Source organism: Xiphophorus maculatus, chromosome 19 (assembly GCF_002775205.1).
Source record: "Xiphophorus maculatus strain JP 163 A chromosome 19, X_maculatus-5.0-male, whole genome shotgun sequence".
Classification (NCBI taxonomy): Eukaryota; Metazoa; Chordata; class Actinopteri; order Cyprinodontiformes; family Poeciliidae; genus Xiphophorus; species Xiphophorus maculatus.
In genome coordinates, this window is record NC_036461.1 from 18,057,808 (window position 1) to 18,083,871 (window position 26,064).

At 40.7% G+C, this 26,064-nt stretch overlaps 2 protein-coding genes across 3 annotated transcripts; one reads left to right on the forward strand and one right to left on the reverse strand.

Moving 5' to 3' along the window:
- The first annotated feature begins 420 nt into the window (after positions 1 to 420).
- On the forward strand, positions 421 to 11,529 carry hltf (helicase like transcription factor). Its single transcript, XM_023352268.1, has 25 exons — positions 421 to 500; positions 755 to 957; positions 1,621 to 1,787; positions 1,921 to 2,063; positions 2,145 to 2,227; positions 2,655 to 2,726; positions 3,586 to 3,777; positions 3,851 to 3,925; positions 4,015 to 4,075; positions 4,146 to 4,197; positions 4,331 to 4,392; positions 4,514 to 4,561; positions 4,697 to 4,807; positions 4,918 to 5,009; positions 5,289 to 5,432; positions 5,585 to 5,717; positions 5,829 to 5,964; positions 6,567 to 6,746; positions 6,902 to 7,017; positions 7,120 to 7,301; positions 7,403 to 7,525; positions 8,106 to 8,218; positions 8,290 to 8,470; positions 8,788 to 8,868; positions 9,012 to 11,529. The coding sequence occupies exons 2-25, from the start codon at positions 760 to 762 to the stop codon at positions 9,153 to 9,155; spliced, it is 2,889 nt and encodes a 962-aa protein (XP_023208036.1). The 5' UTR covers positions 421 to 500; positions 755 to 759; the 3' UTR covers positions 9,156 to 11,529.
- On the reverse strand, positions 10,407 to 22,585 carry LOC102221864 (glycogenin-1-like). Of its 2 annotated transcripts, none has more exons than XM_014472633.2 (7): positions 22,429 to 22,585; positions 18,928 to 19,063; positions 18,674 to 18,848; positions 18,377 to 18,539; positions 16,974 to 17,100; positions 14,633 to 14,870; positions 10,407 to 12,100 (listed from the first exon to the last, which is right to left on the reverse strand). In XM_014472633.2, exons 1-7 carry the CDS (start codon positions 22,568 to 22,570, stop codon positions 11,933 to 11,935), a joined length of 1,149 nt encoding a protein of 382 aa, XP_014328119.1. In that variant the 5' UTR covers positions 22,571 to 22,585; the 3' UTR covers positions 10,407 to 11,932. The 2 variants fall into 2 exon arrangements, with proteins under 2 accessions (XP_014328119.1, XP_023208039.1); XM_023352271.1 differs by having other exon boundaries at positions 18,928 to 19,066.
- Positions 22,586 to 26,064: the final 3,479 nt, after the last annotated feature.

Sequence of the window (26,064 nt, forward strand, 5' to 3'; positions counted from 1 at the left end):
TGCTTTAAATGTTTAGTTTGACAGCAATTTTTAAGTGATTTAAATATAAAGTGTATTTTTTTTTATGTTCTTAAACTAAATTGGTCATTTTTATGTAAATACGTCTACTGATTTGTTAATACATAATAAAAAAAATCCGATTTATTTCTACTCACACATGCTGTCTATATTAAACAACGTACTCTCTATTAACTGTAGTTAAGAGAGAGACTTTATGAAATATTCATACAGTCTCTGCCTGATCGATAACAAAACACGTAATAAGTCCAGTGTCGAAGAAAATAGAAATCTCCGCTGTTCTTACTATAATTAGAACATTGTCACAATTTGGATTTGCTGAAGAATCAATTAACTCTCGACTACAGAGTAAGTGTTTATTTTGAAAGTCTACACCGGAAGTACCACTTTTTAACATGCAGGTTATACTGTAGGTGAATTACAACTCAAACATCAACACCGCTGATATTCTGGTGTTTGAAAACTCGGCGAGGGAACTGAAAGTATGAATAAAACTCGCCGAAACTGCTGTTAAAATTGCAACATTAATGCAGCCCTTAAACGAAGCGTTGTCCGTTTAATATTGTCTTGCTAATGTTGCTCAGGGTAGAAGCTAGCTGAAGTGTGACGAAGTGGTAATTGTTGAGACAAGAGTGGCTGACTGAATTACTGCTCCGAGTTAAAGTCGTGACTTTATCAGCTCCGTCCTCATTCAGATACATTTTAAATGCGTTTTGTTCTCTTCTCCTATGTGCAGCAGGCATGTTTTCCCACTGGTGGAAGTTTGGAAGAGACAGAATCACCGACGTGGACCTCTTCTCAGACGGCTCCGAGTCCGCTGCAGAGACTCTGTCCCAGGCCATCAGAGCTGCTGCCTCCCAGGAGCCGGATGCAGATGGCGGCGTGTTGTTTGGCCAGCTGCGGGGCACCGTGGTCGGGCTCAGATATTACACCGGCGTGGTGAGCATCGGTTCTTTAGTCATTACGTCTTTGTTGCTCCTTCGTGGTATCTTTTGCATAGATGTGATCAGAGATATCAGAAAAGGACAGAGTAATTATAGTGGAAGAATATAAAATTAAAATAATATTGGGCCTGTAACTGAGCCTAGTGGAACCCCACATATTGAAGGAGTTTTCTAAATATGTCTGCTTCCTGTGTTTGTTGTTCCAGGGGCATTTCAATAGTTAATTGACCCCATTATTTAGTTGGAATGTTGTCAAAATTTCCAGGAAGTTGTTTGTTAAATCAAAATTTGATTTGAAGTAACATTAAAAACCTTTTCAGATATTCCCAGGATTATGCATTTAGCTAAAAAAATAATAATAAAAAGAAGAAGAAAGTTACAGCATTTTGAAAACCTGAAATTGTGGTGCCAGTGCATGGCTACCATCGGCCGTGTGAATGTGTGTGTGTGAATGACTGAAGCACTTTGGGGTTCTCTGAACTAGATAAAGCGTTATAGAAGTGTAGGCCATTTGCCATCCATATTTCTCATTAAAAATATGATTAACCTTTGTGTTAAAAAAAAAGTCTGGATCAGATCTCGGCAGGGACGGCACTTATGAAGAGAAAGAAAAATCATTTTCCTGAACAAATGAATTAACGCTTTGCTCCCTGCGTAGGTGAACCGAGGGGAGATGGTGGGTTTAGTACGGGAGCCTCATAATCCGTACGACAAGAACGCGGTGATGGTCACTAACGTGTTAGGCAGACAGGTGGGACACATCAGGAAGGAGCTGGCCGCAGCCATGGCGCATGTCATGGACAACGACTTGGCTAAAGTAGAGGGGTGAGTTGTGATTGGCAGAATAATTTTAGTCAAAGATTCGGTTTAATCAATCAATCAAATTTTATTTGTATAGCACATTTCAGCAGCAAGACATTTCAAAGTGCTTTAAGCTGAATGTCCATGTCGTTGTTAGGGTGGTTTACTCAGGGACCAACAACAGCTTCTCCATGCCGGTCACGCTGTCGTTCTTGGGGAGCGAGGAGAACAAGGACGCTGTGGTGAAGCACATGGCGAGTCGAGGGTTCAGACTGGACGCGGACGGAGGCGGAGCCGCAGGTACGCGCTCTCCTCTCTGATCTCATCTTCTGTATTCTGACTTCTGGTGATCGTCATTGACCCGACTGCTTACGATTTCAGGCGCGAAGGGGAGATCTTTTGGCAGCCCGGGTTCCTCGTTTTCCTTCAAGAAAGGCATGACCATCCCACTGACTGCAGAGGAGGTGATGAAATTAGAATTATACGCTTGACTGAAGCTTAAAGGGCAAGATCAGGAAAGATCCTGGTACTCTGGAGGCGGGCGTTGTGTTTAATTGTCATTTTTGCTGCCTGTTTCCAGTGGTATGTAACATTTATTTCAATAAAAGTGTGTTTTCAGTGTCAGAAAGATCTGTTTGGAGGCCATATTTGGTAGAATATGCTGCTTTAAGTGTGGTGAATGCAATTTCTGCAAGCTAATAATATATCCGGCTTGTTGGATGGCCTTTCACTGCCCTGACTGCCCATTTTGGATGTGCATTTTAACCCTTTAGAGTGGTATATGTTTGATAATGAAGGAAATGAGCCAAGGAAGTCCCTGTTAATCATAGCTGATATCACCACGGCAACATTCATCAATAGTAGCATTTTGTATTTCTCTTTTTCTTCCAGTTAAAGAATGCCTTTGATAACTTATTTGAGGGTTTGATGCAGAGCAAAGATGGGGAGAAAGAAGCAGCCGAGGTGAGTTGTGTTGTTGAAAGCTGGCCTGCACTATTACATAAAATGGAGGATTATTGTTATATTCAGCAAAATCTGTTTAACCTTATGAATGTTATATATTTTTTTTTTTTGGAAGTTTTAAAATTTTTCCTCTCTGCATGATTTACATTACATTAACATCTACAATATCTTGCACCGATCGACCGGCCCAGATTTCTTTAGTTTTTGGTAACTGGCTGATACTTGCATGTGAAACCAAAATCTCAGGACATTTTATTTGTTCTTCTGTTGTCCTTAAACATTGTAGTTTTGTCAAATCAAAAGACAGCGGTGCTGTTTATTTTTGGTAAGAGGCTCAAAACAGGCATCTAACCTGTCTGCAAGTTTTGTTTGTTTGTAATATGTGCAGTTAGAACAAGTTTGCATTGATTCTCTAGTATCGCTTAGTGCTTTTCAGTAAAATACGATCGATGAAACGACCCAAATCGGAATTGGCAGGTCGGGCTTTTTAAAGATCGGTGACTGTTCAGAAAACTGTAACTGATGCACTTAACTTGTACTGACTTCACACAGGTGGATGTGATTTATCAGTTTTAGGCAACTTTTGATCCGAGTAAATGGGGCTGAGGGCCTTTCTTTTTTCTCCCTTTCTGTTCCATCACCCTGTCCACTGCATTTGAAATGAACCCAAAACCCAAAGCAATCACAACATCTTTATCAAGTGGAGTGCTATAGTGACAGCTCTACTTGTGAAAGTAAATCCATCGGGCTTCTCCAACTATTCTGAGTGCAGCGCTGCTGCACAGGACTAGTTTTTTAAAAAAAAAAGAGGTACTGTAAGTTCATCTGTGGACATATGGCTGGCTGTCCGTGTCTGCAGTCTGTGGCCACGCCGCTGCTGCCTCACCAGAAGCAGGCGCTGTCCTGGATGTGCGCTCGGGAAAATAAAGACGTGCTGCCGCCGTTCTGGGAGAAGCGAGGCGACCTGTACTACAACAGCCTCACGTGTTTCTCCGCCAAAGAAATACCAGAGAGAGTTCGGGGGGGAATACTGGCTGATGACATGGGGCTGGTGAGTGATGAGCCCTGAAGCACGTATGCTTAAGTTAATCATCGTTCTAGGTGATTATTTTGTTCTGTTTCAGGGTAAAACGCTAACAACCATCGCTCTGATCCTTACCAACTTCCACCAAGGGAAGCCCTTGCCTGTGGAGATATGTGTAAGCTGCCACGTTGTATCACCACCTCACTTTATTCTGTAGGACAGGTAAAGTCAGTGATTATAACAGGTTTGCCTTTGTGTGTGCAGGATGGGCCATTTTCACCTACCAAAGCTAAGAATAAGTCTCAGGAGTGCTTTAAACTGCAAGGTAATGGAAGGTTACTGGTCTCCAGAGATAAATAAAAAATAGAATGATGCAATTGTTTTTTTTATTTCAGGGAGCAGCAGTGCAGTTAATTCAGCAGGAGAAAGTTCCCACTGCTCCGCCATGTAAGCATGCTTTTACATTTGTTTTATTAATTTTTGTTTCACTTTGTAGTTTCAGCTTTTTCATTCGAACTCACCAGCGTGTAATTACTCAGCTTCTGCTAACTTAGACTCAATTTTTTTGAATGTGGTTCAGTCCAAAGGAGGACGTGATCGACGCAGCAGACGTGGTGCTGGTAGAAGACGAGCCTCAGAAAAGTAAGAACCAATTTGCAATCTGGCCATTTTTCATCTAACTATCTTTATTCAACTTTTCTATTTGTTTTCCTTCCTTTTAATGGGTTAATTTTTTTTTCTTTCTGGCCTGTCCGACATGCAGGCACCAGCAAAGAGAAGCACAAACCCACCAAGCGCAAACCCAGCAAAGGTGCAAGCTTCCTTAAATTTGCTGTCCTCATCAAACAGCGACGAGGGCGGTTGTTGAGAAAATCTACAAGTCGATGAATGTGGCATTACTCAGGAGTATTCCTGTTATCTAAAACATGTGTAACTGTTTACACAGAGGGTCCGGTGTTACTTGAAGATCTGGACTTTGCTGCTGCCTTGAGTTGCGCGACATCGGAAACCAGGCCAAAGAAGAAGAAAACAACAAAGGAAAGCAAACTTAAACAGAGTGAGTTCAACCCATGATGGTGGTTTCTGCCTCCTCTCAACTCTGTGCTTGGATTCATTTAAAAGAAAACGTGAAATTTGTTATCAACACCGGCCATTTTGTATATGCAGGTGTGGAGATGTCCGTCTCTGAAAGCACAGAGGACTTCTCAGCGAAGGCAACTCTCATCGTCTGTCCTCTCTCCGTGCTCAGCAACTGGCTGGTAAGAACACACAACTTTCTATTTTTATTTTTCCTTAGATTTTTTTAGTCACGTGTCATTAACAAGCTGCAGTGCAAAGACAGTGGTTGAGGTAAAAGAATCATTGTTCCCCCCCCAAAAAAAAATCTGAAAATTGTGCTGTGCATTTGTATTCAACCCCTTTCGCTCTGACACCCTTAAAGAAAAATCCAGTTCAATCATCTGCAGAAGTCGCCTGTTCCGCCATGCCATTGATTTGGATGTTTCACGTTTTGTACCATGTTTTATTTCTCTGTGCAGGACCAGTTCGAGCAGCACCTCCGGTCCAATGTGAAGCTCAACATCTATCTGTACTACGGTTCTGAGCGCAACAGGAGCAAGACCTTTCTGTCCTCTCAGGATGTGGTGATCACCACCTACAACGTCCTCTCGACCGACTTTGGGGTGAGTAGGTCTGGGTCGATGTGAAGCGTCAAAAACTATAAAATCCACAAAGAAAGGAAGAAGATGATTATTAAAGAACTTTAAGTCTCAGAACTAAGGTCCAAGTGTAGGTTTTGATTGGTTAATAGCAAACATTATGTGTTTCCTTTCAGAATAAGAGTCCTTTACATGGGATCAACTGGCTGAGGGTGGTTCTGGACGAAGGGCACATCATCAGAAACCCAAACGCACAGATGAGCAAAGCCGTGCTCGAGCTGAGAGCTCAGAGACGTTGGATTCTTTCAGGTACAGTGACACCCAGATACAGTCTGAAATAAGAAAGAAATGCTCAATAATTTGCTATGATTGAAGGTTTTGTAACAGAACATGTTTTTTTTGTTGTTGTTTTTTTTTCAGGCACTCCCATCCAGAACAGCGTGAAGGACTTGTGGATGCTGCTTGCCTTCTTGCGGCTGAAGCCCTTCGATGTGAGGGAGTGGTGGAACCGGGTCATCCAGAGGCCTGTCATACAAGGGGACCGAGCCGGCCTGCAGTGAGTGCCCACGTCAGAACGCACTTCTGCAAAAAATACACTAGGGGGAGCAGTTTAATCAGACGGATTCAGTGCGAGTGGAAATATTTTTGTATCTTTTTCAGTTGTGATGCAGCAGTTTGCCGATTCTTGTTACGCAGGGTTCCTTTGTGTCTTTAAAAAAAGAGATTTGGTTTGAAAAGTGTTTGGGTGTGGACTTGTGTGGAAAATGACACAAACTTTCCATACCAAGTTTTCCATATGGTATGGAAAAACATTTGTATTATCAGGCTTTTTCTTGTATCTCACTGTCTGCATGATAAATACCAGAATTTTGCAATGATTTTTTTTAAAAGATACAAATATAAGTGATATTTATGTCCACCAATCAGTCGGTCTGTTTGTCCTTTCATCTGTCCATCCTTCTGAATATTCTGCAGATTTTCTATTTAAATCACACAGTCACAAATAGACTAACTCTGAAATTTGAGATTACGAATTACGTAGAAACCTTGACCGCCATTTATTTCTCCTAAAATTATTCTAGTTCTAAAGTTCGGCTAAGTATTTCTCATTGTACCATCTCTACTCAGGGATGTGAAGGTGTTGATTATGTGTTGTAGGAACCTCCAGAACCTGGTGAAGTGCATCACCCTGAGGCGGACCAAGAACAGCGAGGTAAACGGACGCCGCCTGGTGTCGCTGCCCAAGAAGACAGTTTACGTGGAGCAGGTGGAGCTCAGCCCGCGGGAGAGGGAGGAGTACGAGTTGGCCCGCAACGAGGGAAGACTCACCATCGGCAGGTAATAACTGGGATGTGGAGCTGCGATTTCAAAATAGCAGGAAAATTAGCAGGGAGTAGTTTGTAATATAATATTTAGCTGGGTATTAAAGTGGATTTGTAGTGTTCAATCTACATCGCCTGTTATGTATTCGTATGTGTGTTTGCATTTTGCAGATATGTAGCCGAAGGGTCCGTGTTGAGGAATTACGCCGACGTTCTCGCCATCTTGATGCGGCTGAGACAATACTGCTGCCACCCTGATCTGATCGGGAAAATAGCCACAGATTTAGGTGAGCCCTCTGGTCTGTGTCCGTGATGTCACTCAGAGGTCAAAAGGTTTCTGAAAACGCTCTGGTTTGTTTTTTTTTTTATTTTTTTTTATCACCATGCAGCCACAGCAGACACTCCGGCGGAGCTGCGGCAGCGGCTGATGGAGAAAATGCGGCTGGTGTTGGCCAGCGGATCGGACGAGGAATGCTCCGTGTGTCTGGACTCCATCCGAATGCCCGTCATCACTCACTGCGCCCACGTGTACTGCCGGCCGTGCATCGCACAAGTCATCAGCAGTGAGCAGGTCCTCGGCGTCAAGTGGTGGGGAAGGAGGGCCGCCACTAGATACCAAATGTTTACTGACATTTTTTTCTTTTTATCTTGCTTGGTGGGGTTTCATAACAGAAGGCCCGATGTCCCCTCTGTCGAAGCGAAATCAAGACCAGTGAGCTGGTGGAGTTTCCTCCTCCAGAGGAGATGGAAGATGAGAAAAGCGTGAACTCTGACAGGTGGCGGGCAAGCTCAAAGGTAAGAGCGATACATCGAGGCTGCAATTCAGCTGACGGAGAGATTCTGATTCTGGATTCTAGTTTTTGTTCAAGTTTTATAGTGAAAGAAATTAATATGGAAACATTTTTGTAATGATCTTATATGAATTACTTTCATTTTGATCTTTAAAATATCCAAATTTCCACACAACTTTATATTTCAGTCCATTCCATTTAGTTTTTTATATTAAAATGATGAATGTTTTGATCAATTAAGTCGCTTTTTTACGAAATACTTTTTTACTCTTGAGTAATTTCTTAGATGGCTACTTTTAACCTTTACTTGGTTAAAAATATGTTGAAGTAGTGCTACTCTTACTTGAGTAAAACTCTACCCACCTTTGAAGATATTTACAAGAAATAAACAAGAAAACATCAGCCTTAAACGGAATTTGACAGATTAAAATAAACCTATGGAAACAATACTTTCATCGTCTCTCCTGGGTAAATGTAGACGAGTGAATTTTTATATTAAACACTATTTTAAATACACTTACATCAGATAAGCAGATATTGACAGTTTCTGAAACGTCGGTGCATTTCCTCCTTCATGTTTGCAGGTTCAGGCTCTGATGGGAAACCTGCTCCGGCTGCGGTCTGAGGACGTCAACATCAAGTGTCTGGTCGTCTCTCAGTTCACGCGCTTCCTCACCGTCCTTCAGACGCCGCTCAGGTAAACGCGGAGCCCCCTTCACTCAGTTTGTCACCAAAGCAGGCTTTTCATTCGTTCTTCCTCTTCGCCAGAGAACACGGTTTTAGCTTCGTGCGTCTGGACGGCACGATGAGCCAGAAGAAGAGAACTCAGATCATCCAGGAGTTTCAGAGCTCTGCGGCGGACAGCCCCAAAGTCATGCTTCTGTCGCTGAAAGCCGGAGGGGTGGGGCTGAACCTGACCGCAGCGTCTCGTGTTTTCCTCATGGATCCTGTAAGAGCACACTTCTGCAGCAAACGCACGGATTCAGACCTAGAAATGCCTCGTGCATTTTGATTTCAGCAAAGCATTCTGAGAAAAGAAACAAAGAAAGAGTTACAAAAGGATGTAAGACACAACTACTGGTCATAGGACTGCAGTGTGACTTGTTTATCTGATAAATAAATGAAGTGAGGGTGATTTCTATCAGCATGGCTGGAGATTACGTAGTTTAGTAAACTAAAAGGGAATCATGCAGATCCAAACAGAGAAATCCAATCGTACAAAGATTTTTTGTCTTTCTTTTAATCTGCTGTTTTTGTCCCGTTCAGGCCTGGAACCCGGCTACTGAAGAGCAGTGTATCGATCGCTGCCACCGTTTAGGCCAGGAGAGAAATGTTGTCGTCACCAAGGTCAGAACTCCGTCAATGAATGGATGTTTGCAGCATCACTGTGTTTTTCACTGAAACCCCATTAAGTTACGGTCTCAACGGCTTTTCCTTCGTTTAATTCTGTGAAGAGTTTATTTAGCCAATTAGTGCGTCTGTTCCTGCAGTTCATTGTGAAGGATTCAGTGGAGGAGAACATGGTGAAGATCCAGAAGAAGAAGCAGGACTTGGTGGAGAAGGCGTTTGGCTCAACCAATACCGACAGGAAAACGTCTCGGATCGATGACATCAGAGCGCTGTTGGAGGTGTAGACGTCCGGCAGCCAGTGGAGGGCGCCGATACTCATTTCTTCTGCTTTGTTTACATTTAACGTGTCCAGGTAAAGAGCATTTGATCTGGATGTGTGATTTGCATAAAACTGCAGTAAAATCAAAATAGCTTAAGTTCATACCTTGGTTTGCTAAAAGAGATAAAAATGCATTTCTATTGTATGAGGTTCATGCTTAAGTTGATTTAACAAAATTCACCAGTTGTCGCAATGATTGGATGTAATCCCATTTTGCAATACAACATACAATTTCTTGCCGCAAAGCTTTCAGAAAATAAAAATGGAGAAAAAAAAAGGTGTTTGTACCTGTAGCCTTTCAAATGACATTTTTGGTTGTTGATATTTAGCTGCATCCTTCCAAGAGACAATTAATTTTACAGAATTCGCCTCTTCCTGATGAACATCCTCAAGTCTTTGCTTCTAATAGAGAAAGTTAAGAAGGGAGGGTTACAAATCTATTAATGACACTGTTGTCTCCAAACGATTTTACATTTTTTATCAGTGATAAATTACCTTAAAGTCTACAGATTGATATTCTGCACATTTTACATAAAGACTTAATTTGAATCCCAGAATACAAAAGAAATTGGAAGCTCCAGAAGTGTACATTAAGAACCAGTCAAGCCTCTACTACCCGATATTTTACAAATTGACATTTTATATAGAGGTGCCATACAGTTTTCCTCTAAAAAACATTTCATTTGCCACTTTTAGAACTGGAAGGTGTCTTGATATAACTTTTAATTCTAATACAGATATCGCAGCTTTGATATATCAGCACAAATCATACACATTGTCACCTTCCTAAAATAAAAGCCCAAGTGACTTTTTGCCAAGTGATTTGTTTTTTAGGAATTTTAGTGACAATGTTACATATTTTGTTGTGTGGAAAGTTAGACAAGGTTCGATCAAGTGATCAACAGATAATAGTCAACAATAGGTATGAGAACAAATGACCCATTTATTAATCGGTGGTTCTGTAATGCTGGAGGTGAGATTTTACATGCAGGATGATAGCCGATACTCTTTTTGGATGATATCGGACCAATTTCTGATATCAATATCTTAATATGACACCCCATTTACAATTAATAGCCATTTTAGCAATATTAACAAAGGTTATGTGAATATTAACGGCATAATTTATTACATATGTAAAGCAAGTTCATATATTCCTTAAGCATAAAGACCCCTCAGAGGGAAACGGCAATAAAAACAGAAGAATGGCAGCATATTTTTTTTCCACAGGTTTATTTATTTTTAAAGGTGAACAATTAACAGCTGCATCAAAAGATGTCACAACAACAATCATCCACTTCCACACACCTCTAAGCTGCTTTCAGACTTACTATCGCCTCTAACACATTTCCTTTTGGGAGTGTGTGCAATGGACGGAGGAGTGAATCATCAGGTTACACTTTGACCAGCAGGCAGGTAGAAGTAAAGTGGCTGTTGACAGCAAAGGGAGGGGCAGGAAGAGGGATTCACAGAAATGTGTCACTAGCAGCAGTTACAGTCAGAGAGGTTTCGTAAACGGTGAGCAGGCAATAAGGCAGCTGGTCACACTGCAGACAGGAAGTGATGAAATGCCGGGGCACGGCCACGAACACCAAAACGATTCCAATGGAGATGGACATGCGGAGCACTAGAGGAGCGCACAGAAACATATATATAAACCTTTACATCACCTTTAGTCCTGGGTGGAAGCACTTTCTAAAATCACAGAGACGCTTATCAGCTCTGTGCCATGCAAATACAAGCCATCACTACACCAGGTGAAGTTACAGGGAGTTGATGAGTGTCAGAGGCACAGACAGAGACGCTGCTGCTCTACGCACTCCTGAGGTGAACACTGTTGTGTCAAAGTCATGGCTAAGGGAAGAAGGGAACGAGCCTGTTGCATATGTGCTTTGTAGTCTAGGCAGAGACTTATTGCAAGTATAGTAAGGAGCTGTGGGGGTGAATGCATTTTTATTGAGCAAAATGCTCAATTTTGCACTCTTGTGGCAGAGATTTGTGGATAATTCTCATAAAAGGAGGAGGAGGAGGAGGAACAGTGCATCCAAGAAAACGGCTGCACAAAGCAGAGAACCCAACAATTTAGACCAACAAAAGGAGCAAAACAAAATAATCCAACAGAAGTTTTGAAATTAGAAATATACCCTAACCACCAAAGAGGACAAAACTTTTTGGCAATGAACAGATTTGCACGAAGATTTTACACTTAAGGTGCAGCAGGTGTCCCTTTCCGAGATGTTTGTCTACCTGCTCTTTGGTGCCTTCGGGTTGAGCCTGAAAGGCCGTTTTCCTGAACCGCAGCACGACCCAACAATTGGCAAAAGTGAATTGGAAAAAAAGAAATTCAGTAAATTTTACAATATTTGAGGGGTGAATTTAGCCTCTTGTTTTACCCATGATGCACATTTAAATTATTCTAACATTCACAGTGCTTAGATTTAACATGATTAATCGTTTCTAGTCTTCATTCTACACTGGATGGTGGCAACTACTTCACTCTAAATATCTAAATTTTAGTAAGATTATGCTCCCCAAATCATGTCAAACTGTTTAAAGGGGGAAAAAAAACATCTAAGTTTTATATTGGAGTGCATGGAAGATCTGCCAAACAAACCCTACCAAGACAGAAGAATAAAAGCCACAACCCCCCATGTTTGGCTGAGCGGTGCTGCACTTTCCCCCCCCCCACCCCCTTAATCCCAGAGCTCGAACCGGTGTCCGTCACACTCCCTCAGACGCGCGCTACTTGAGGAAAGAGTTGAGTTTTTGTTCGATGTTTGTGAAGGAATCGTCGCCCAAGTAGTCGATCTGGCCCGCTTCCCAGCGCTGCTTCCTCTCCGCTGACGAAAGCCTCAGGGAGGGAGGGGGAGGAAACCTGGGCTGCTCCCTCGCGTCTTCGTGACGCTCGCCCTGAAATGCAGACAAAGCGAGAGCGAGCCGTTTAAAGAAACCTGACCAATACTTTAAAAGGACTGTTTTTCTCTGCCACTTTGCTTTCCCGCAGCAAAACCTCCCCCTTCCTGCTTCTGGCTGCTGCTCAGATTATGAGTGCATGAAGATATTTGAGCCTAAATGCCAAAAATACAGAAAATAAATGATCCAAGCAAGTAAAGCATTCAAGACTTTTGACACAAATTGTCTCATCTTTCCCAGTTAAACTAAATACAATGAACTTGTTCCTTATGAAGTTTATTCTAATAAAATATCATTTAAAAAAAGTAAGATTGAATTTTTTTTTTTAAAGTTTGAGAGAAAATGAGTAAAACAATAACTTTGATATGATATATTGTGATCAGTTCATACAACAGCTCATCTAATTACAGTTTTCTTTTCCAAATTTTTCATAAAGCTAAAGTCATTAACCTCCAGTAAATTAGCAGAAGCTCATCACAGCGGTTTCTTCAAATAATCTGCCTGGTCCCATTAGGGATGGAAAATAAAATATATGTTTAGTTTAAAGTATATGTTCATCTTTATGAAGAAATTAATTATTCTAAATTGAATTACAAATATCATACCATCTCCACACCCACTATTTACTGTGGAACCCCCTGCCCCAAAACATCAGGACCATCAAAATAAAGTAGCACCAGGGCTTCCTTATAACTCAGAAAAGGTCAAGAGAACTGCAAAGTTCATCGCCGCTTTCACTGCAAAGGATCTGTGACTGTATTCATCAAACAGCTTGGCAAAAAGTCCCACTTTCTAGAGCAAAATGTGAAGTTTGTAACCAAAACTAGGCGTCATCTTGTGTCATCCGTGCTGCGTATTTTCTGGTGTGTAGCTCCTCAGTAGCTACCCCTCATATTGACACCATGTGGGGTCAATAATCCATCTACATTCAAATCTTAGCCTTCTGAATTGTAAACAAACTGTGACATGATTCCCATCAAGAACCATAGGACAAAATGGGTCACCGTGTGTTAATAAAAATCCATCTTACTGGTGCGTCAAGAAGTCGGCTGGTGGCCTGATTCGGCCAATTTGCAGCTCGACTGGTCAGCAACAAAATTCCAGTATTTTTCCCTTTCAATGGTTGCACCATATTCACAAACAAACACCACCCCTCTTCTGTGGTGAAGTTCTTACAGAATGAGGACTTAAATACATACGTGATACGCAAGTGGCAAACTTTAAAGAAAAAAAAAAACAGGGCAGATGTAAGGGGCAAAAATGTAAACAAAAATCTTGTTTTCTAAAGGAGGCATGTTAAATGTTAAAAATCAGGTAGATGAGCTTCAGCATGATGCAGCTAATTCTGCCCGTCAAGGAGCAAGCTGTGTCTGGAAATATTAGATTTTGGAAATCTGATTTAAATAAAAACATTTATGACACATACGGCAATTCAAAGGGTTGACCTCTTGTTTTGCTCACTATGTACATTAGTAAAACATTAGCAATGTAAACAGAGATACTCACTATCAAATGCTGAAGACAAATAAAAGTGTCAACCCTCGTGATTTTATTTTAATCCATTAGCAACACTCCGTTTATCGTTACTCCACACTCAGTGTGACATCACCTCTGCTTTTACAATGAATGACCCTCATGACGGAGGCTGGGAGCAAAAATATTTTGACCACAGTTTAGACAGTTCTGAAAGATAATGTTTCTGCAGGTAAAAGCTTTATAAAAACAATAAAAAGGTAAAAAAAATATATAAATCGGCAACAGAATTTGATCATCGAGCTTTCGTTCTGTTGTGTTGCCTTCATGGTTACATTAATTAAATTTTAACCATGGTCCAAAAGAAAATTTTTTAAAATATTTTCTTGCTGCTAAAAAATTGCTAAAGGATGAATAATTAAAAATGAAATTAAATAAAAAAAATGTTGAAGGAAGCCAACATGACATTGAAAATACTTGCTAAAAGTACTATAAAAAAAAACATTTCTTCCCTGAGAAAGTGCAGAGTCACTTTCCTCTTCTGGTCGCCTGTATAAACTTGACAGGCTGGCGCAATCGGGCCCAGCTCCAGACGAACAGAAGAAGCTCTGGGTTTTGGCAGTCCCCCTTCATGTGACTAGCAACTATTTCACTACTGGGTCGTTACCACATAGCGCCTTCCTACCTCCCCTGCTGAGCTACTGAACAGAGCGACACCAGCAGCAACAAACTTGACTTTAGGCAACAGACAATGCTGAGGAATGTGGGCTTAATCATTCTGCTCATGCTTTTTTCTTTCTTAATTCAACCACAACATTTACTACAACACTTTTATAAAAATGCAGCCTTAAAGAAAGCATGAGAAAAAACAGCATCCAGTAATTTGAGGGTTTCGACATGAGACGATTTTGTAACATGCTGCAACAAATTTGATACATGACACATTTATAGGCATCTGCATCGTTGCTTCATTCCAAGCATATACACGCACGCACGCACCCACACACCACGGCCACACCTGACACCGTTCTGTTTCTCGTTCACACCGGCACGTACAGGACTGCTCTGGTTCACGAAGCCGCTGCTGAACGGGGCGTCGCCGTACGCCTTCTGCAGCAACGGCAGGACGGAGGCGGCGTACAGCTGCCACCACTGGAGCAAGTAGTTCGGGTGCATCTGGCACGGGTCAGGGGAGACAGAGTGACCTCTGACCTCGCCTCTCTGGGCGTCGTAGGAGTAGTTCCACGGCTTCACTTTGCCCAGAAAGTGCACCACCTTCGCGTCGTGGCCGTACCTGTTGGTGATCGCAAAGGAAAAGACAACGTGTCGTTAGCAAACATAATGCTGTGATGCAGTTTGCCAAGTTGCAACCCTAATGGGCACAAAAATGCGTTTGTTTCTTTCTCTAACAGCCATAACCTGGCAATTCCATTTTACATTTGTTTACATTTTTAAAAGCCAGAAAAAGAATCAGAAAATTCAGTTACATTTGACTTTTTTTGGTCTTTTTTAAATATAGATCCATATTAAGAACTAATATTGCTTAACACCCATCGTCACATTGTTCCATTTAACCGTTTCACCATGAACAAATCAGATTCTAGGGTTGCTTACATCTGTGAAATTTGTAGAAGAATAAACATTTCTCAAACAAAAAAAAAAGAAAACTAATGGCTTTGGTGGATACACATCTTGACAGGAAGCCAGCTACTCTTGAAGTGTAAGAATAGAAATAACCAAAAATGGCCAACCCTCTTATTTTTATTTTCAGAGATCACAAAAAAGCACAGTCTATTACTTTGATAACTGAATGTGTTGATATTTGACCAACAAGAATATTGTAGTACAGATAAAACTAAAACATCACATTTTATCGTCTTCAGAGCCTCTAAGGTGAGCAGGTTAATAATGTCATGGTACTTTTACCATTTATAAACATCCACTAATCAGCAAACTACAGCTCAGTTCAGTCATGTTTGAGTTGCCGTGGCTGCAGTTATTTTTAGTGGGGGTTGCCATATTCTTCACTCTGCATGTATCCACGTGGGAATAACTTGCAAGGTTTAGCAGCGGTTCTGATCATTTCTGACGCCAACAGACACAAAACAACCAAACTGTTACAAGGTCGAGTGGAAAAGACGCGAATCACTTTATGTCCGGTTTACGCAGCGATCCCAAAGCTCTGTTCTGTAAAATGTAGTTAATGTTTGCTGTAAAACAAACAGTTTTACTGATAATTTTATCGCCTGCCTCTAATTTCTTAAAAGTATTTATTTTTTTTAGATGGAGCAAAGGTCAGCCATTAAAGCTGCTGGGGCAGAAATATTATTCATGATGCAGAAGAGTGGACTTGGCTCAACAGGTCCACATTTAGTACCGTATCAGACGGTATTCACTTCAACACGCACAATAAGGATTCTCAAGAGGACGCTGCAGAAAAGGGTCGGCCTTTGTTTGGAGTTCCACATAACCTCGTGTAATTAAAACCCAAACCGCCGACACACAACTATGCATAACGAGCTGAACTGAACTGACCTTGGCCAGGCGTCAAATCCCCCAACAAGAAGTGCAGTTTCACAGTAAGATCTCCAGAAAGAGCTAATTATATGAAAACAAAACCTGAAGCTAGGACTCATGCTGCTCTTGATTTTTCTTCCCTTCTTACGTTGTTGAGGTAAATACTTTTACTCTGCTTCAAAATATATATTTCTTTGTCCGTATCACTTTGTTTTTTCACATTACAACCACAAACTTTAAGGCATTTTATTGTGATTTTTCTCAATAGGTGATACGTTTCTGTCTCAAGTTCAACACATTCGAGTTTTATAGCGTTCTTCTGCTAATGACCGCATTACGCAATCTGGGCGCGTTAACAGCACATCTTAATGTTGCTGTAACACCTGCCTTCGAGGACTAGTACGGTATTTAAATTTTTTATGTTTCTGGTTGTTGTTGTTTTTTTTTAACAAGTGCAGTTCAGAAACCAAAGCAGAAATTCATTGTAAGGTGGAAGCAATAGAACAGGTGGTACTCGTGTTTTCTTATTTACACAAATCTGAGAAGCGTGGCATCAAAACGTTAAGAGTGCTCTTCGGTTTTAGTTGTGCTACACATATGGCGGTTTCACAAAAAGTTACATTTTGGTCTCATCTGACCAGACCTCCCTCTTCCACATTCGAGTGCCCTCTCCCACACGGATCGTGGCATAATGAAAACAATGTTTTTCCTGCCCGCCACACTTTCATAAAGTCTACATTTGCCAGCCAGCAGTTGTCCTGTCAGCAGATTCTCCGTGAAACCTTCACGGTTCCTGCAGGTCGAGGGTGTAAACAGTTTTGTGAGACAGCATGTCATGTCTCGGTGTGTGTAATTGAAACGCGTAGGAGTGAGCACTGACTGTTTGAAAGCGGGCAGGTAGGAGTAGATGGCGATGCTGCTGAGGTTGTAGATAAACGGGAGGTGTTTGGAAATGTCCGCCGTCGCCCAGGTGTTAAAGTAACTGTTGAGAACGCCCTGATCTCCACCTGCAGACACACCAAACCCAGAAGAGGTCCGATTTATACTCACACGGTCGTGCATAAGAGTCAGAGCACAGAGCATGTTGTACATGAATTGTTAGCAGCACAAATATGCATTCTGTACATTCCCATATACTGGCCGCTATGTAAAAATAGAAGCAGAGAAGAAGCGCTGTCAACACATCCGCCATGCTGTCAGAGGCAACATTCAGTGACCATGTCTAGTGGGAATTGTCTCAAACATTAAGCGCTAATGTTTGCAGTTAAGCTACTCACTTGTACTGTGAGCTCATTTCTTCAGCTTGCAAAGAATATTGCATTATATTTTCATATCTAGAACATTTCTGCCTAGGATTCAAAAAAGTATCGTAGCAGTCCTATAAAGCTTCTGCAAACCTAATGAGGCAATGTTTACTTTCTCATACGTTACTGCAAAATTGCAATGGCAGGTGAGCGCTCTTTAGATCAAAGACTTCTCCCTCTTAAAGTTAAGACTTAAATAGCCATCATCCATAAAGAATTTTTGTTTTCAGCAAACAAGAGTATTTTATTATCCATATCGGGTGATTTTTCTCTAGATCTAACAGATGAATAAGCAAGCACAAGGAAGCCCGTCGTCTTACCCTGCAGTCCACTGGCACCATTTTACTTTCGCCAAAAGTAAAATTCTTTGTGGATGATGGCTATTTTACTCTTAACCTTTTGGTTACGGCAGAAAGTGCCTGGAGAAATAATGAACAATAAAAATAAAAAAATCCTGAGGCGATTGCGGGTGCCTGCTGTGCACAAGCATGAGGCATCCACTATACGGAGATATGCTTTTAGTTTTTATGCACCTACTAATAATTATAATAATAGTTGGCTGCCACAAGAGTTTAATTTCCTCAGTGTCTGAGCCAAGTATATGAACATGTGTTTTGGTGCAGCTGTTGTTGGATTGTATATCAGTGCTTTAGCCCCTCCAGTTCACTCTATTGGACTGAAGGGACTTTTTAGGGTCAAACATGTGAAAAAAACTGTAAACTGACTTGGAGTATTAGTGAAATGACAGACCACGTCTTCAGAACAACATTTCGAGATCTTCATTAATGTACTGAAGTTCTGAGTAAAACGCAAACTGATTAAATTGAAACTTTTATCCGTTTCTATCCGCTACATTTTGAACAGTACAAACAAGACGCACTGGATTTATTTTTAAGCTCAAAATAACTATATTAAATGAAGAATAAGTTATGCTACTGTGACAAAATAGCTGGGTATCTGCTGTCTTCCAAACGCTCACCATCAAAGCTGCCTTTTTCAGTGCAGAACTTAAGCAGCTCTTCATGCGTCTCTTTGGACGGCCTGAAGACAAAAACGCCGGAGTTGAAACAGTCTGGCCAACCAGGATCCGGAGCTGCAGACAACTCTTCCCTCTCGAAAAGTTCATCTATGTTGGACAGCACCTGCAAACAGAACATAATTTACAAAAAAGAAAAAAGCCTCAAATGCGTTTAAGATGACATATCAAGAACAGTGGAAGTCTAAGAAGAAAATGCATATGAATCACTTTAAGCTTTAAACGTATTGTTTTTCTTACCAGTGTGTCGGCATCCATGAACACACATTTGCTGTACTGCAAGAGGGTCCAGCAGTGCAGTTTGGTGATCGTTACGCCCAAGTCCGGCCGCTTCATCAGAGCCAGATTAGCTGCGTCGCACGAATCCATGACGTCCACCATGATCACCTCGTCAAAAACTGAGTGCAGCGCATCCCTAAAGCACAAGCAAAAGGAATCATGCCAACATGTGTAGTGGAGGTGAAGAAAAAGCAAACCATGGGGCTGTCTGTTACCTGCAAGGCTCAGCAACATGAGGTCCAATGAGTGCCACCAGTTTCCGGGTTGTGCTGTGGTTCCGTAACGACTGGCCAAGAACCATTGCTCCCTTGGCGTAGTTGTCGTTTGTGGCTAAAGTCACAAAAGCTTGGTCTGCTTTGGAAAAGAATAAAAAATGAGATTAGTTCAAGTTCTGCCGACTTGCCCGGAACGCCAATTTTTCAAAGCCACTCCATCTACAGTAGGTGCCTAAATGCAAAGAGTTCCCGTCAAGCTACTGGGCGATTTGCCAGTTGTGTTAACAAGCAACTCAACAGGTGTACCTAATAAAGTTTGCAGTGAGAGTGTAGCATTACACAACAACACTGTCATTTTAAATCATCAGAGCAGCGAGTTCAGAACTGCAGTCCCACCCCATTCTGCCTCAGTTCACTTAAATCAGCAATTTTAGTGGTAAAGTAATGGATTAACCATTAAACATGCATGACTATAAACTAAAATAAATCATATTTAAACTACACAGTTTTTAAAAAAAAAAATTCTAAATACTTATTGTATTTTGCATCAACAGACTAGCAAGTAAATCAGCTCCTTCCCTCTCTGGGAATAATCCGACATACATTTTAGTCTTTTATCCTCATCCTAAAGACATAAATCAGCTCTTTAACCCTGATGTTATGTTTTTAATCAGTGTTTAATGAGTTCACATTTTATTCCATAAACACCACGGGGGGTATTCTGTGTTGCTCTTGGGAGTTAAAGCTGTCCTGAAGCCAGCAGGCAGGGCTCATCAAGATAAATGCTTCGGTTGATGGGGACTTTTGAGAAACCCGATCTGTGCGGCTGTGTCGCACGGTTGCTAAGGTCCGATCCAAGGAACTATAAATCGCCTATCAATAGGCCAGTGTGTAAGAGCGGGAGCCGCCTCAGAAAGGAGAAAAAAAAAAGAAAGAAAGAGAACAAGCAGGAAGCATGTGCTGCGCTACCACAGCGTTATCTGTGCCTACAGTAAACCTCCTGACCCACTAAGAGCTTAAAACTGGTTAAAAAGATTAATACACCCTTAATTTAAACTGGGTTTATAATTCAGTTTGACCACATAATGGATGCTTTGTACAAAAACTACTTTTCCACACATAGAATATATTTTATTATAATAGTTTCAGTGCTTTAACATGCTAGTAGTAAAAAAATTATACTCCACAGGATGTTGCCAGGTCTGATGGGAAAAAAAAAAAAACTAAACATTGAAGCCACACTGTGCTGCACGTCCACACCATGAAGCAATTACATCACGTTTATTGAAAAATACCATTGAACAGGAAGTTACTGATGCTCTCTTTAGAAATAAAAGCATGCAAATAACATGTCGAGGTGTTCAAGTGGAGCTAAAAAGTAAACCGGGTCGCATTTTGAAATCGGGATCATCGAACCGAACGACCTCCATTCGTGGTTTTCTCGCCACCAGAAACGTTACAACTTGAGAGATGACATCTTGTCTCCAATTTGTGGTTCACGATTAAAGAATTACACAAACCATGCATGATAAGATTTGAAACCAACTCCCCGATGTTGCATGCTGCAGTCAAATTAGTGGTGAGGACCAAGAGAAAGGGATTGTTTAGGCACATCCAGATGCATGATTTGATAGCAGTGTGGGCAGTTTTTGAACCTGGCAAAGCCTTCCTTCTCTGAATAGGTACAGCGAAACACCAATCTGCAATCGTTCCCATCATCTAGAAGAAGTGGCCTCCAGGTATACAGGCGCCAGCTTGCAGCAACAGTTGTTACATTTGTGTGATTGACAGTAAATATGGAGCCCTGGGGAGCAGCAGTCTTTCAGACCAAGTTAAGCTGACTCATGTTTATAAAGTGAAGTACTCAGCTTTTGGTGACACGGGTAAGCAAAATGTTCTTCCACGTTCACCAAAGGTTCATTTAAAACAAGGTGACTTGTGTGGCTTTGAAGAACTTTGATATGAAGCATTTCCAATTTTATTTCAATCGTGGGCATGGGCTGGCAGGAGAGCGTTTTGGTATTTGAGCTAAATAAAAAAATCTTAAAGGTACTTTAACAAAAAAAAGAAAATGTAAAAAAAAAAACCATAGCACTCATACTCCTGCTAAGATAACATGTCTACTGCAAATATGCTTTTTATTATTATTATTATAATTATTATTATCGTAATATATTGATGTACTTCAAACCAGGGGTGTGTAACTCCACTCCTCGGTCTACAATTATTTCAAATACAGCCTTAATTTATATTCCCTTAAATAATCATGCAATGCAAAAAACAAGCCACATCATGAGGCAATACTCTAAGATAATTTCAAACTATGTAATAAAACTGTTGCCTTGTGTCAATCAAAGCAGCAAAGGAAGTGTTTAAAGGAGAAGATTTGATCTTTTATAGAGAGATGGGCTGATAATTGTTGGTTAATTCATTGTGCTTTAAACAATGACTGTCAGTGTTTTATTGATTTTTTTTTTTTCATCCAAACTCCCCAAAATGGCTTCTTTGTTGGAGCCATCTGACAGGCAGTGCAAAGCAACCTGTGCTGAAAGAGCATTGCTCAGTTATGGAGGAAACCCTGGAAAAATACTAGGAAAAGTACAAACTAGTTCTTGATTTAATGAGGATTCACAGTTGATAGTCCAGAGTCTCAAGGATTTGAGTTCTAAATGTTATTTTACTTTTTTGCATACACTGAATGGATATACACTATATTCTAATTGTTTCCAAAAACAACAACAACAACAACAAAAAAGAGAGACATGCAGTGTGCAACCAAACACTTCTACTCCAGAAACATCGGATATAACAGCAATCTTTGCAGGAATAGTTTTGTGTTTTGAAGTAGAAATACTTTCCACTATAAGTTTGTAGAAATGCAAGTAGATTCTCAATTGTGCTGTGGGTTCACAATTATATTTTATATAATAGTTATAAAACAGACAATGTTTCAGAAATCCTATATTTCTCTGTGAACAAGGCCGAACTTGATCTGTAACGTGGTGCAAATGTAAAATAATATTTAATGCTCCTTAGAGCAAATTTGAAGATCAAATCTGATCATTTTACAACTTGTGTATTTTTTTTAATTAATGTAAAGATCTGGTGATAAAAGCATTTCAACGAGCTCTTCATAATACCAAACTTTCCAAACCGGATGCGCTGCCTCCGAGTGAATCTAACTTGACTTTGGTCCAAATCGTTGCAGCAACTCACCGATTTCAAGCATCAAAAATCTTTAGTAGGATCTAAAAATTTACGACATTATCAGTCGAAACGAAGCGCTTCACCGACTCCCTCACGAGAGGAGCCGGGAGGGCAGCAGCAGGTGTTTTGTTTTGTTTTTTTTTTTCCATGACGCTTCCTAAATTCGCGATATTTCAGGGGTTAAAAAAAACAGACAAGCAGTTCGCGCAGCTCCGGTCCGGCCCGGAGAGAGGCCGAGGTCCGGATGCGATGTACCGTGCAAGAGAGCATCCCGAGCCGCGCGTCGTCTCTTACCCGACATGGTGCGCCGAGGAGAGTCCACCGGGGAGTTGGAGGTCGGGATGGGGCGGACGGCGGGTTTGCAGTGCGAAGGGCAAAGGAGCAGCAGCTGAGAGCAGTCAAACACAGGAATTAAGCCCCACATTTTCCGGCCCATGTGACCGCTGACATCTGCCACGCCCCCTGCGTTTGTTTCTTTCAGCGTAAGACCGTAATTAATTTTAGTACGTAGGCACGAAACGAATAACATCTCGCTAACATATCCCGATAGTATCATGGGAAAATATATATATTAATTTGAGTAACTCGGTTAGACGCAGTTTGATTTATTTTGAAGTAGATTATCACTTTCAATGATTACTCACTATTCAGTTTCAGACAGTTCATATATGACATAAGGCCAATAAAAAACAAAAAGCGATTGATAATCTATACGTGTTAGATTGTTACCATGTGATTGCTTACAAAACCATCAATAAGGTTACTGCATGTTTACATTCATTTATACTCAGGCATATTTATGGAAAGTTGAGTGGAAGAAAAACGTTTGGGAGGGTTAAAAAAAAAGGCACCAAAAGCAACATTGATATTCGCAATGTTAAGACAATTGTGAAGCGAAGCCCATAAAATGGGGGAGGGGAGTCAATGCTTCAAAAGCTGAAACCACACACACACACACACACGCACACACACACACACACACACACACACACACACACACACACACACACACACACACACAGACACAACTAGGAAAATTGTTTATTGCTGAAATAAACAGATAAATGCATTTTTGCACTAAATAGTTGCATTTACACACACACATACACACACACACACACACACTATATACTACTACTATATATATATATATATATATATATACTATATACTATATATAATACTATATATAGTATTTGAAGGTCATGTAACTCCATGCATAAAATCTGAAGTAACTCCAAACTGGCAGACAAAACAGAGGGATCGGACAGGGATGAGAACCAGGATTACTGAGAGAAGTGATTAGGCGAGTGAATGGCTGCAGGGTTAGGCTGGAAATAAGTGGCATGTGGTGACATGGACAGAAGCTGAGAGAGACACAAAACTTCAATGACGGACAGAGCATCCAGTCCCTTTTATCGCTCCTATTTTGAAGCAAAAGTAGTGCTTTTAATATGCAAGTTATTGTTTTAAATTGATTTGAAATATCACAATCTGCTCTACATACAACAGTCCTGGATTTCAGGACTTATTCCAGGTCGGATTTTTGCTTCAGTCATATATCAAGCTCTTTTTTAAAATAACAAATACATTGGATAATTCCTTTCACACACACACACAAAAAATAGTTTCCACTTTGTCAGCAATAAGCAGACCATTTGTTCGTGTCTCAACTTAGAGGCAGCGCCTCCAAGTGGTTGTGTGTCCGCATTGCAGCTGGACGAGGCCTCAATCACTCAAACTCAACCTGTTTAGTCTTTTTCATTCAGGTTTAATGAATTGAAAAGGGATGTTTAATATTTTTGTTTTAACATGCGTCGTGATGAAATGCTTTACGTATAACCACGCTGCTATTCAGTCTACAATCAGTTATTTGAAATGAATGAAAATCCTAAGTACTTGTACTTATCAAGCAACCCACAACAGAACTATCTAGTTTGCATACTTTAGATCAACAATATTAGATTCCTTTCGTTCTTTTTTTTCTTTTCAATTTGTTATTTTGTTTGTATTTCCTTTTAATTCATGTGAAGCACTGTGAATTGCCTTGTTGCTGAAAATGTGCCGTATAAATAAAATGAGCTTCCCTAAGTGAACTTGTAGTGTTGCAACACTACAAGTTCCTGCAGAGAATTAATTTAACGCACAGATGTTAAACCAATCTTTGGGGGTTGCTGTCTGGATGATACTCATCATTGAGAATTGGAGTTTGACACCCTTGATCTAAGAAATTGTGTTTATTTGGAGAGGCAGTTGGTGTTTGTGCACACAAAGTTAAGTGAAGGTATTTGGATGCTGATCTGGTGTCAAGAAGGTGTGGCAAAAAAGCTTAATTCCCTCCAAAAATATCAAGAAAAGGCTAAAATATTGCAGGATGCATCTGGGTTGGATTTAAGGAAAGTTATTTTCAGCGCTCATCCGACACTCAACCAGTGGGAATATTTATGTGTGGGGCAGCCTCTTTTCTGAGAAAAATTTAGCTTAAAATGCTGTTTTGAAAGGAATATGAGATCAAAACATCCTCAAAGAGTCTCATCAATTCTGGGTAAATTTGGTGATAATCAATGCCTTTTAACCCATAGACAGGGAATATTATAGACATTAATGTCGCTAATTTTGAATGAATCCAACATATTTCTCTATAAAACCCATATAGGTTTATTGTTGAACTACAGCATGTGGTATGAATGTGACAGATCTAACAACTCTGAAGCAGGAAAGGGTACAGAAACCTTAATTTTCTGTCAGTTTCTCAGTAGTATTTTGTATTTTCCTCCACATGTGGTTTCAGGGTCGGTGAATAATGCAGGAGGCTTATGGGAAGTCTTAGCAGCTAAGAACTGATCTGGGTTCAGGACAGCCCACCAGATGTTCACTTTGCACTTTAACAGACCAACGGGGATCTTACCCGAGATCGCCGATGAGGATGGGACGGTAACCGGAGATCGCTTCGGAGTCATGGAGCGAAACAAGGCAGATCAGGTGTCAGAGGAAGAAGAGAGCTGAGGAAGAGGCAGTATTCGCTCAGCGCCAAGGGTTAAAATGTAGATGTAATTTTAAACCAACTTATTTAATCTGCTGCTCTAAGATAAGATGGAAGATTTTGTTCAGAGTGCAGTTGATTGTGGTTCTCTGTGTTGTTTTCAGCTAATTGGTTAAAAACCTAAAAACAGACAACAGGAGGAAACACTGGAACTGAGGGGAAAGAGTTAATCAACATCTTTAAAAAAGTTTTTAAAAGGAGGGGCAAGCAAGTAGGTGAAAGAAAACAAAGCCACCAAAACTGCAAGCTGTTTTCTTCTCTGGACTGGTCTACTGTGGACTCTCTGCCCTTTCAGCCTGCCTGAGATTGGATGTAAGCTCCTTATTCTTGCTTCACCCTTTGCGCTCTAAATGTGATGAAACTCGGTGCATAATGTATGATATCGGTGACCATATCTACAGAAAACCTACTGGTGTTCAGACCCAAACTTTCAGGTTCCAGTTATGGAAATGGGGCCAACTCTCCTAAGATTTAGCAAATACGTGACCAAATCATGCTTTAGCAAAGTTGTGTGAAGTTTTGCGAAATTAAGTTTTATGAAGAGTGGTGATAGGTTTTCCTAACAAGTGGGCTCTTAATTACTTTTGACATAAAAAGACATTAATTGAAGTTTTAAGTGTGTACATTTCACTGTTTTGACGTAACAGTAACAACGTTGTTACATAATTTGTGTCCCACATGGTCAGCAGGACTCACTGTGTGCATCTGCAGCAGGAAGTGTGCTCGATGTTTATGGCTAAACCCGCCTTGATCTGAACACAGATTGGAAGAGCATATGTAAGATTATCTTTGGGTTAGCAAAATGTTCAAAAATAGCTATAAATCCAGTGTGATTCAAGTTAATATATATGAAATCTGTTATTTTATGTTTTCATCTGAAACATGTC

What these genes read in the sequence shown, in the direction of transcription:
- LOC102221864 (XM_023352271.1), bottom strand. Translation starts at nt 22,570, where the DNA reads ATGGGCCGGAAAATGTGGGGCTTAATTCCTGTGTTTGACTGCTCTCAG. An exon ending in TCCTCGGCGCACCATGTCGG is followed by an intron (nt 19,067 to 22,428) that starts GTAAGAGACGAC and finishes TCTTTTCCAAAG; the next exon opens with CAGACCAAGCTTTTGTGACT. An exon ending in TGAAAAAGGCAGCTTTGATG is followed by an intron (nt 17,101 to 18,376) that starts GTGAGCGTTTGG and finishes GTGTGTCTGCAG; the next exon opens with GTGGAGATCAGGGCGTTCTC.
- hltf (XM_023352268.1), top strand. Translation starts at nt 760, where the DNA reads ATGTTTTCCCACTGGTGGAAGTTTGGAAGAGACAGAATCACCGACGTG. An exon ending in TCAGATATTACACCGGCGTG is followed by an intron (nt 958 to 1,620) that starts GTGAGCATCGGT and finishes CTCCCTGCGTAG; the next exon opens with GTGAACCGAGGGGAGATGGT. An exon ending in GTCCTTCAGACGCCGCTCAG is followed by an intron (nt 8,219 to 8,289) that starts GTAAACGCGGAG and finishes CCTCTTCGCCAG; the next exon opens with AGAACACGGTTTTAGCTTCG.